Genomic DNA, 12,429 nt, shown 5'->3' with positions numbered 1-12,429 from the left:
TACATCTAAAAAAAATGACCAAACCCAAGGTCACCAATATTTTTTCTATTCTTCCTCTCAGTGTTTTATAATTTTGTGTTTTACATTTAGGTCAATCCTCTGTTTTGAGCTAGTATCTGCGTAAGGTGTAAGATCTGTATCTAGATTCATTTTATTTGCATGTGGATGTCCGTTTGTTCCAGGACCATTTGTTGAAAGACTGTCTCCATTGAATTGCCTTTACTCCTTTGTCAAACATCAGTTGACTATATTTGTGAGTCTGTTTCTGGGCTGACTATTCTGTTCCACTGATCTATTTTTCTATTCTTTCACAAATACCATGCTGTCTTCATTATTGGAGTAAGTCTTGAAATCAGGCAGTGTCAATCCTCCAACTTCATTCTTTTCCTCCAATATTGTGTTGGCTGTTATGGGTCTTTTGCCTCTCTATATAAACTTTAAAATCAGTTTGTCAGTAGCCACAAAATAACATACTGAGATTTTGATTGGGATTGTGACCTAAATGTTGTTTAGAAGAGTGTTGTGTAATTGCCAAGTATGTTGGTAGTATTCTAGCTATCTTCCTGTTATTAATTTCTAGTTTAATTCTTTTGTAGTCTGAGAGCATACTTTTTATGATTTATATTCTTTTTAGTGTAAGGTGTGTTTTTAGGCCCAGAATATGGTATGTGTTGGTGAATGATCTGTGTTAGCTTGGGATGGATGTGTATTCTGTTATTGTTGGATGAAGTAGCCTATAAATGTAAATTATATCCAGTTGATTAATGGTATGCTGTTCATTTCAACTATGTCTTTACTGATGTTTTGCCAATCTGCCAGATTTGCTGTATCTGTCAATTACTGATGAAGAGGTGTTAAAATCTCCACCTGAAATAGTGGGTTCATCTATTCCTCCTTATGGTTCTATAAGTTATTCCCTGATGTATTTTGATGCTCTATTATTAGGCATATACACATTAACCATTATTGTCTTCTTGGAGAATTGACCTCTTTATCGTTATGTAATATCCCATTTTATCCCTGGTATTTTTCCTTCCTGTGAAGTCTGCTTTGTCTGAAAATAACATAGCTGCTCCAGCTTTCTTTTGATTTATATTAGCATGGTGTGTCTTTCTCTGTCCCTTTACTTTTAATCTACCCGCGTCTTTATATTTAAAGTGGGTTTCTTATAGACAACATATACGTGAATCTTGTTTTTTATTCACTCTGGCCGTCTCTGTCTTTTCACTGGTGTATTCAGACCATGGGGGTTTAATAGATAGCTGGATAGTAAATAATATCAACCACATTTATTATTGTTGTCTATTCATTGTCCTTGTTCTTTACTTCTTTTTGTTTTGTTTTCCACTCTTTATCTATCTCTGGTTTTAAGAGAGCATTTTATATAATTGCAGTTTTTCTCCTCTTAGCAGAAAAAAAGAAGTTGAACTTCTTTTCTTTACTTTTATAAGTGATTGTCCTTGAGTTTGCAATTACATTTACCACTAATCTAATTCTACTTTCAAGTACACTTGACTATTTCAGAGGTAGGACAAGTTCCTTCTAACAGAGTATTCTAAATTCTTCCCTCCTGTTGTTTCTAATATTGCTGTTAATTTCAGTTATTCATAAGCTATAATTACCAAATTCACTGTTGCTATTATGATGTTGAGCAAACTGTTACATGCTATATATACATATATACATATGTATATGATCTATATGTATACAGATCAATTAAGATTAAGAAAAATTAAAGATTTTATCTCCATATATTTTTTCACTAACGCTCTTTCTGTCTTTATGTAGATCTGAGTTTATAACCTATATCACTTTCCTCCTTTCTGGAGAACTTCTTTTAACATTTCTTGTAAGGCAGGTCTACTGGTGACGTATTTCCTCAATTTTTGATTACCTGAGAAAGTCTTCATTTTACCATCAGTTTTAAAGGTTAATTTCACTGGATACAGAATTCTAGATTGGTGGATTTTATTTTTATTTTCAATACTTGAAATATTTCATTCCACTCTATTTTTGCTTGCATGGTTTCTGAAGAGTAGTCTGATGTAATTCTTATCTTTGCTTCTCTATAGAAGCAAAGATCTTTAAATTTTTCCTCTTTTTCCTCACCATCTTTAAATTTTTTCTGTTTTTTTGCAGTTTGAATATAATATGCCTAGGTACAGACTTTTTGAAATTTCCCTGCTTGGTATTCTCTGAACTTCCTGGATCTGTGGTTTGGGGCCTATCATTTACTTTGGAAAACTCCCAATCATTATTGCTTCAAATATTTCTTCTCCCTTATCTCTTTTTTTCTCCTTCTGGAATTTTCATTATACATATGTTATACCTTTTGTAATTGTCCCACAATTCTTGGATAAACTATTTGGTTTTTGTTTTGATTTTCATTATTTCTCTTTGCATTTCAGTTTGGGGAATTTCTGTTGACAATTCTTCAAGCTAATTAATTCTTTCCTTGCATGTGTCTAGTCTCTTAATGAGCCTATCATGGCATTCTTCATTTCTATTACAATGTTTTTTATTTCCAGCATTTCATTTTGATTCTTTCTTAGAGGTCCATTTCTCTACTTGCACTACCCATTTGTTCTTGCGTGTCATCCGTTTTTCCCACTAGATTCTTTCGCATATTAATTATAATTGTTTGAACTCCCAACCTGGTAATCCCAACATCTCAGCCATATCCAAGGTTGGTTCTACGCTTGCTTAGTCTCTTTAAACTTTTGTTTTTTCAACAAAAAATTATGCCTTCCAATTTTTTGTTGAATGCAGGACATGATATACGGGTAAAAGGAACTGAGGGAAATAGGCATATAGTGTGAGGTTTTATTTTAATCTAGCTAAGAGTTAGGCTGTGTTTATTGTTTGCTGTTGCTGTAGTCTAAAATTCCTCTAGTGTCCTGTTTTTTTGTCTCCACTGTTATCTTTGGGCTTACCTCAGGAATTCTTCTTAAATATGGTGTAAGATGTGCAGTAATTTTAATGCATTCCTGTTATTGTGTAAGAGCCCTTTTGATATGGTGGTATGGTGTGTGAGTAGGGGGAAGCATTCCCTAGTCTTGTGATTAGGTCTCAGTCTTTTAGTCAGCCTGTGCCCCTTGGACATGACCTTCACAAGTGTTTCTCAGTCTTCCCCTCCCTTTAAGTGAGACAGGAGGCTAGAGGGACCTAGAGTTGGGTATCTCCCTTCCCCCAGGTCAGTTAGCATCTGGAAAAAAAAAGTTACTTAGGCTCTGGTAAAAATCATTTCTCCCAAGGCAAGCCTTGTTAAGAACAGAATGCTTTGGGCATATTTCAAAATGGCTACTTTTCCTCTTCTACTGGTGAAGGCATGAAGGGACTGTTCTCTAGTCTTTGCTGTAAGAACCTGGTATCCTAGAAATAAAACTCACGAAAGTGTAGGACTGCCCCCTAGCATTAGTTCCCTCTAGAGTTTTCAACTCTCAAACTTGTCTACACTGAGCATTTTATCTTCCTGCCATTTTACTCATTCCCCTGGGTATTTCCGCACACGTGTTTCTGCTCTGGTTGGCTGTGATTCTCAGGAACACCGGAATGTCTTTCCAGTTCTGCAGATAACAGTTTTTCCTGTGACTTCAGTTCTCTGATGAATTCAAGAAGAGTGGCTGATTTTTCAGTTTGTTCACCTTTTCTCTTGTTGTGAACATGGGTGTAATATCTTCTAAGCTCATTGTATGCCAGACTGAAAAATGGAAGTCGGCAATATATTTTAAATAACAGCTTTCAATTATAGCTTTGGTTTTTTTTTCTGAATAAAATAATTGAATGGAATTTGCATATATTTCACAATAGGTTTTGGTTATATTGAATATTAAGTACTGTACCATCAATATATTGATATTTTTGGCATTTTTTTTCAGAGAATGAGATGCCACTCAATAGCTATTCTAATTGTTTTTTTACCCTCAATTCCTTATATTATACCCTGCAAGGCCAAGAAGACACTCAGAATTCTCTACTGAACTATTTCACTCATAATTTCCTTCTATCTGGCTGTCAGTTCATAGATAATCATTGTAATTTTCTAGGCCTTTTTTTCTCAGAGTCCTCTGCTATCTATTTAGTCCTATTTCAGTTTTCAACAACTTATTGGTACTTCATCATGAGTAATAATATATCTTACCTTAGTTTTCAGCAGTCTACCTCATTCTTAAGTCTTGTAGATAACCCCTTTAATTAAAGCCTTTCTATAAGCCTTAATCCCTTGGAGAAAAAAAATGTCAGAGACAACACAATTCTGTGAAAAGGCCATTAGCAGGCCCTAAGCTACACACCTCCAGCTTTCTCTTTGTTTGTTAACTACTGTTTCAGTTGCTTTGTTTGTCTAAATATAATCATAGTACTTCAGAAAATGTATAGAGAGCATAAGTGTTCCATGCTTTTGGATTGTGTAGTACTCAGTAAATAACAGCACTGCTTAAACATACTGAATGTATTTGGTATCTGTTTCTACATTTTATAGGAGGAACTCTCTGGAATGAAAAACAGGGTACAAGTAGTTGTGCTTGACAATGAACGGCTCCAACAAGAGTTGAAATCTCAAAGACAAGAGGAAGCAATGAGGGAACAAACACTTCTGGATGCCTCTGTGAGCATTTTTAAAGCCATAATTGTATTTTAGTTTGAATATTCCCTCCTGCCCTCTCCCCCTGCCTTCTCAACTGCTTAGATTCTCTTTCTAAAGTTTGGCAAAAGTGCTATGCTGGTGTTTGCTTGGGGCCTCAAAAGTTAAAATTCACTGTGGTGGAGTGAATCCTCAAATGAAATAATGTAGTGATGTCTAATATCTACTCCCGTTTCCTCTCGAGCATACCATTTTTGGTTTTGCCATGTGGAAAGAGCAGGTCTGAAAGCAGGAAGTACGTTATATAGGAAGGACTTCATTAAATCCAGAACTACAGCTTAGATTTCTGTTGTATTTCTCTAATTTTTCCTTGAGCTCTGAATTCCAATTAAGTCTAATTATCAGCAAGGTGTAGCAGAAAGAATACTGACCTGAAGGTCCAATAATCAAAACGTTAGTCTTCCCATTGTCTCTCCTAGGCTGTATGTGTGTAGCCAGTCCTGTAATTTTATAGGGCTTTCCAACATGCCTTAACCTCATGGGCCCTCATGTGTTCACTGGCAATTGGAGAAGCTTCACCTATATTAGCAGTTCTTAATCTTTAATGTGAGTAGCAGTCACTTGGGACACTTGTTGACAGTGCAGATTCCTGAGCTCCTTCCCCTGAGAGTCTGACTCAGGTGCCCTGGGTCAAGTCCTTGAATTAAAAATATGAAATTTTAACAAGTTGCCTAAGTGATTCTCATTTCAGTGGACCACATTTTGAACAACAGTGGATTAAATGACCTCTATAATTCTTGGGATGATATTTAAAGAGTGTTTAAAATAAGATGCAGTAAGTTCTTCACAGCTTGTCCTGCTTTAGGAGACAAATTCAACTTTCTGTTGACAAGGAAATTTTAGTGCTTACTTATGACAGCTTTATTTTACAAGGGACTTTGGTGGTTTGGAAAGAGTTGTCATTAGTGAATCAGTTCTGTTAAGAAAAAAAATGTGTGTCTTAATGTTTTACCTCGGTGTCCTCTAATTTTTGTTTTTGACATTTTTTTATTGACCTGGCCTAATGTTTCATTTGTAATCCTTGAGTTCTGTGTGTTAGAATTTGCTATTTAGAAGTAGCTGCTTGTGTTGACTTTGAATAATGAAGTGGGCTGATATTTCAGTTTATTTTTCTGCAATTACATTTCAGTTTGCTCTCAGCTATTTTCTCTTCACTATATGACTTTTTCTGAATATTCATATTATTATGTTATTGGTAGTTAAAAATTCTATCTTAGTGGCTTATTATTTTAATGTAAATTTGAAGATGATACAGCCATACAAAAAGTACTTAGAAGTAGCTCATTTAAAAAATAAATATGTTCTTTTGCTTTTCTTTAAATATGTAGTCACTTAGCAAACTGTGATTCAGTTATTCACAGCATACAATATTTATACAATGGCAAAGAAGTAGAAAAAGGGGAAGTAAAGTGAGAAAGGAAATCAGGCAGACCAGTGAATCAGAAGGCAAGAGAAGTGAGTAATGTAAAAGGGGAAGGAAGTGGCTAAAGCACACATGCTTTGCCATGGGAACAAAGGAAACTTGCTAAGGAAAACTATAGCCATAATTGTAGAAAGGACAGAGTCGTAGAGAGGTTTTGTTTCTTTCAAACATTCCCATGAGTTAAATACAATGCAGATATTGAAATGATTGTTGCAGAGGTGTCAGGTGACTTTGATAATCTATTTTAATGTTAGTCTTCTGTGTTATTTTGTTGTTGCAGAATTGTCACTCCTACTTTTTACTTGTATAGGTGAACTGAGGCATGTCAGCAAATTGCATGGTGCTGCACTGAGTTTTCATGCAAATGAAACTTTTTAGAGTATCTTAAATATAAACAGATCCAAAAATAGCATCTTCATTTTTTTCCTCAACTGTTTTCTAATGAGTCTATTGCTATGTTGATGGTAGACCTTGCACAGCTATTGAGGAATTTGAATATAGGTTTTCAGTGTTTCTCAAGGTCTTTTTTGAAAAATAGTTTAAATAGTTACATAGCAATACATAGTTAATATTTACTGATGACCTCATGGTTATGAGGTTCGGGGCACTGTATGGAGCACTTTAATTACATATTATTGTTTCAGTTTTATAATAATCACATAAGGCACCTCTGTTATGTCTATTTGCAGATGATTAAATTAAGGTATACAGTGGTTAAGTAACCAGCACAACTGGTCTAATGTCACGAAGCCAGAAAATGGCAAACCTAAGACTCAAACATGGGGCTTTCTGACCCCCAATCCATTCACATAGCCTCAGATTGTACTGCCTTTCTGTATAAATTAGGAATAGCTTGTCAGTATTGCACCAAACCATGTTTGTTTGCCCTGGGATAAAAAATTCCCTTCAGAAGAGAAGAGAAGAGCCTCCTTTTTTTCGTTTCTGAATTTTAGCTTTGGACTTAGGGAGTAACCCACATGACTTTTAGCTTTTCCCGAGTTTATGACCTGGCACCTGAAGAAGCAAGCAGATTGTTTTTTAAAGCTAAAAATGTTTAAAGAATATTTCATTTCTATCTTCATTTTTCATCACTTTTCCTTACAAAATTTCCCTTCGTGGATGGCTTTTCTCAAAAAATTATATTAAAATATGCTACTCATTAGAAATCTTGGCATGTGTACTCATTCAAAGATCTAAGATAAAATTTGTTATTTTTTAGTAGCAAATTTCTCATTACAAAGTACTCATGGGGACATAGGTTATAGCATAAGCAATATAGTCAATAATATTGTAATAACTATGTATTGTGTCAGATGGGTATTATATTTATCAGGGTGATAGATGGGAGGGCGTTGGGGGTCAGGGTGAAAAAGGTGAAGGGATTAAGAAGTACAAACTAGTAGTTACAAAATAGTCATGGGGATGTAAAGTAAAGCATAGGGAATATAGTCAATAATATGGTAATAACTATGTATGGTGCCGGGTGCATACTAGACTAGGCAGGGGGATTACTTCTTAAATTATACAAATGTCTAACCACTATGCTGTACACCTGAAATTAATGTAAAATAATACTGAATGGCAATTGTAATGGAAAAATGTAAAAAGGAGGGGGAAAGGTGAAGGGGAATAAGAGGTTCAAAGTTCCAGGTATAAAACAAATAATGGGGCCGTAATGTACAGCACAGGGAATATGGTCAATAATATTGTGATAACATAATATGCTGGATTTACGGTGATCACTTTAGGTACATAAATGTTGAACAACTATTGTATACACCTAAAACTAATATAATAGTGCATGTTAGCTATATTTTAATAAAAATCTTTTTTAAAAGTAGGCAAGTTCTTTCTTTGTTTCCAGCTTCTAAGACAAAAGTACAGATTCCTCTAAAGCTAACTTGGTATTAGTAGGTAACTGAAGATGTGGATATCACTATTATATAATGGATCCTCATCAATAGGGAGAACAAGTTCTATGATCCTCAAAAACTGTACTCATTTATATCCTTCTTTATTTATAAAATAAAGAAGAAAAGCAGCAATAACATAACAAATAACTTTATATTGTACTCTGTCTCGTTAGAAAGAATTGGTAAAGAGTTCCTTTATTGTTGGGAATTTGACTTAGTATCTTATATCTAATATCTTTGGTCTAATATGAATATTTTTTTTAAATAGGAAAAATACATCTTATAATATATGAATCTTAATGTGTCTAACCATACAAATGGATTTAGAAATTTGTGGTGTAGAAGGCCTTACTTTCACAGGTGTAATATAAAGAAATGCAGGCTATAAATAAAATTACAACAGGAAAATATTCCTTAATAAACTAATCATGTACAAAATCAAGCTCCAGTCTACCAAGGGTGCCAAAAAAATGTATACACATTTTAAGAAAGGAACAAACTGTATTAAAATTATAATATTCAATATGTACCAATAACAGAAAATGAATACAAGCCACGTTTGACTTCTGCATTTACAAGAAGTGCTCAACGTGGTTACCATCAGCGTAATTTTAATAAGCTTTTTTCCTTTCTTAAAATGTGTATACTTTTTTTTTGGCACCCTGTGTATTTACATTAACATTTTTCCTTTCCTTCTGTCAAGTCACTTGTCCCTCACAAGTCCCTTATACATTGTCGGATGTTCTAAATATTTCTATTCTAAATGGTATGTTAAATTAATAAGAATAATGATAAAAACATTTTGTGATGCCAAATTGCAAACATTGTAGAAGATGCAGGATTTCTTCAAGGAACAAAAGATTAGAGAACCATCTAATCACATGCAGAGTGATTGACAAAGCTCCGTAGAGTCAGAGCAATAAACAACTACAGAAAATTGATGATGACTCAGTAAAGGCTTCTGCAGCAAGAAAACTGATGAATCCCCAGGAATTTTTTATCGGCAAACAGTTTCGATCCTTCTGTGCAAATCAGAGATACACACCATGAAGGAAAGCAGTCGTGCTCACATGTAATTGTCAGAAAACATACCCCCAACTCAATTTCTTTTGTGTCCTCTGTCTCAGAATTAGCATGTAGTTACAAATGCAACCTGAATTTTGTTAACACAAAATTAAATTATCATAATAAATTTAGTTTCTGTCCTTTTCAAAAAGCCTGGCCACTTACCACACATTGAGTTTGACATTTTAGTAAAAGGGCGTATTCCTGCCAACAGTTAACCTCAGATAACTGGTTTTCTTATTCATTCATTTTATCGGATACCAAACTAGTGCAAATAAAAATGAAGTTCTAGAAGAAATTTTGTTCACATAGAAGAATCTTCACCAAGTCTGGTGAATTTTATAGTGTATGCAGAATTATCTAATTTTTAAAAATGCATGTTGTGCGTATGTGAGCATATGAAAAGTTATTAACTATGTGTGGTGAGGATTTGAATGCTTTCTATTTTCCACCTGTTTATCTCTATTTTCCATTATGTCCCTAGACTGAGCATGTATTATCTGTGTAATAAAACAAATCTAAGAAAATATATTTACAAAGAGAAAAATAGAGGCTCTGATACTTGTCTGAATGCATGGCCTTTTGTTGTCGTTTTATGACAGTGTATTTCTGAAGCTTATGACAAAGACATACAAAGTATCCAACTGAAAAAGCTTTTAATCTCAAGCATTCAGACAAAAAATAATTTCAGTAAAGAGTATTTTTCCCATATCATAGTTATATCATAGTGCTTTGTCTTGATTATGAAGACAGAGGTCAGTTTTCAATATAACTGATCACTGAAATCTCTGAACCAGTAAAAGAAGAGTTTGATATGTGATAATAATGATTGCAATAATATCGTAACATAGATACTAATTACTAACCACAAACCGCCAGCTGCTATGTATGTGTATAATGTGTACATGTGATTCCATTGACTTTTCCTGTAACTAAAGGTGGCAGAGCTGGGATGTGTTTCCTGGCTTCTTTGCCACAGAAGCAATGTGTTTAATCCCAAGCCAATACAGACGCCACAGCGATTGTAAGACTGTCCAGTTAAGTGGGGGGAAAAAGAACAAGCCCCGCCAATCTCAACTATTCCGACTTTCTCAAAACAGAACTCAGTGATGACACTGAAGTCATTCTGGACAAGCGTCTTCCCCTGATGTGTGAAACGGCATATCCTCTGCAGATACACTTCTCCAGTGTGGAGAGGGCAGTAGAAAATGTCAGTGCTCCCCCCACATACTTCCTGGTCGCAGAGCCTCCCCAGATCCTGCACCTCTTCGTGGCAGCTCCCCTCCAGCTGTTGTAACTGGCTCTCTTTGAACTGGTCTGACCACACCTGTGGCTTCAGGACAGATCCAATGATTCAGGTCTTCCCCTCAGAGACTTGTGCATCATGGCCACTGTGATTGGTCAACTATGGCAACCAAGGCCACCCAATCAGAGACAACCAGACTCAATTCTGGGATGCTGTTGGAAGAGTTTGTGAAGAGGAAGTCTATTCATAAGGCTTTGCTCAGACACTGGAATTTAAACTTGGAGCTTCTAGGCAACCGTTTTCCAAGTGGAGAAAGTACCATTGAAAGCCAAAGCCAACACAAAGGAAAGAAACTTGGAATTCTTCACACGCATAGATCAAGTTATGCCTGATGCCAAAAATCCCTCTTTGAACATTTCAGTTAGTCAGTACTTCTCTTTGGCTTAAGGCTGTTTGAGTTATATTCCTGTTGCTTTCAACCCAAAAGATTTGGTGGATAGATTCTGAATGCTTGGGTTCAAATGCTTGTTAGGTTACTTTCTGTCTGTGTGATTGAAACATATGATGTAGTGTATTATTTCTGGATATTACACTTTATAGTTTAGCTATTTTAGAATTCTCAAAGCAATTAAAGTATCAAAAAATACTCAAATGTTTAAAAAATGTTAAGTTTAAAATCTTATCAATAGCGCATTTTGTGGCTTCATTTCATGTTAACAAATTTCTAATGGGAAAAAAAATCAAAGTTTTGTAAAATTTCACAGTTACTATTTAAATGCTGAGATTTTATTCAGATTTGTTACATCAATGCTAAATAAGGATGATTATCACTGGTAATGTGAGATACAAAATCAGAGTGAATGTAAAACACAGGTAACAAAAATACATATGTATTTTAATGAAAAGTTCTATTTTCTCAAGAACTTCTTATGAAGACACTAAATGAACTGCTTCAAATTTCACACCCTTTCTCTTTTCTGAAGCCATCCCAATGGACCATGGGTGGAAAGAACTTGAATCAACAAAAGATGAAATTATTTTAGCAATGAGCTTCAGTTTTTAAACGCAAGGTGGTTTTTCCAACATATACAAATCTATGTAAATAATAATAATTATAGAGCTGTTATAAGAGAATACTATTATTGCAGTATAGAGCAGAATGCAGCTCTCAGCTATATTTTGTTGTACCTTTACAAGCATGGATTTTCTCATTTATAGAATGGAGATTAATAATAGTACATAATTCATAGGATTATTGTAAGGATTAAATTATATAATCCACGTCATGTGTTTCACCTGCTGTCTAGCACACATTAAATAATGTGTTTGAGTGCTGATGATAAAATTAATGAAATAATTTAAGATAAAAATTAATAAAGTAGCAAATTTTCTGAGCCATTTCTTTCCATGTCTAGTCTCATCCCCTCCAATCCTAACCACTCTCTTCAGTTAAGAAATCAAAGGTTTCAGGGATCTTCAGGGGTATAAATGTAATTAGATTTTTAAAGTCTTGGTAAAATACCATTCAAGTTTTTTAAAGCAAGTTTTTTGTGAAAGAGCAAAGTGTCAACTAGGCTAGCACTTCTTTCCAATGAATGACAATATTTTACATCATAAGGCAGCGATCTGAGGTTTACATGCTTTCTGCAGTTTTTCTGCAAGAAATTAATACCACCCTCCTTCACTGCTCTCCTAGGCAATTTTGAATGCAGTCCATCTTGGGAGATATGTCCCTACCTACAGAATCAAGTTCAAGCGTATGCCATTTTTTCCACACCCTTATTTAACTCTCTAACTTCACCTTCTGACACCCTTTCCTTATGCTTCAAAGTCTAGTATTGCTGAATTGCCTGAGTCCCCTGCAGGCACCAGCGTATTTCACACCTCTACACCTCGGAGACTTTTTCCAGATGTTTTCTCTTCCTGGCATACCCTTCCCATCCAGCTTGCTCTTATTTATCCTTCAAGATAATCACCCCCATGACTCCTGAAAACCTTCGTTGAATCTCCCATTGCTCTTACTGTCTCTCTCGTATTCTGGCATACTCCCCCCTGCACACCTCGGGCCTAACACGCTGTTACATTGAAATTACCTGCCTTGATGTTTCTCTCCCTCATGAAACTCCTTGAGACTAAGATT

General features: G+C 35.0%; 1 protein-coding gene across 4 annotated transcripts in view; it reads left to right on the top strand.

Moving 5' to 3' along the window:
• Positions 1-12,429, top strand: part of SDCCAG8 (SHH signaling and ciliogenesis regulator SDCCAG8) — a 207,046-nt gene that overhangs the window by 17,801 nt on the left and 176,816 nt on the right. For all 4 annotated transcript variants that reach the window (XR_013992667.1, XR_013992668.1, XM_081039284.1 and 1 more), the window contains exon 5: positions 4,481-4,606. Coding sequence is in view for 2 of the 4 variants with exons in the window: in XM_081039284.1 (XP_080895410.1) it covers positions 4,481-4,606 (126 nt within the window). In the remaining 2 variants the exon portion in view is untranslated. The remainder of the gene's footprint in view (positions 1-4,480; positions 4,607-12,429) is intronic.

The sequence above is a fragment of the Rhinolophus hipposideros genome (genome assembly GCF_964194185.1).
Source record: "Rhinolophus hipposideros genome assembly, chromosome: 26".
NCBI lineage: Eukaryota > Metazoa > Chordata > Mammalia > Chiroptera > Rhinolophidae > Rhinolophus > Rhinolophus hipposideros.
This window is presented reverse-complemented; position numbering and strand designations above follow the sequence as displayed.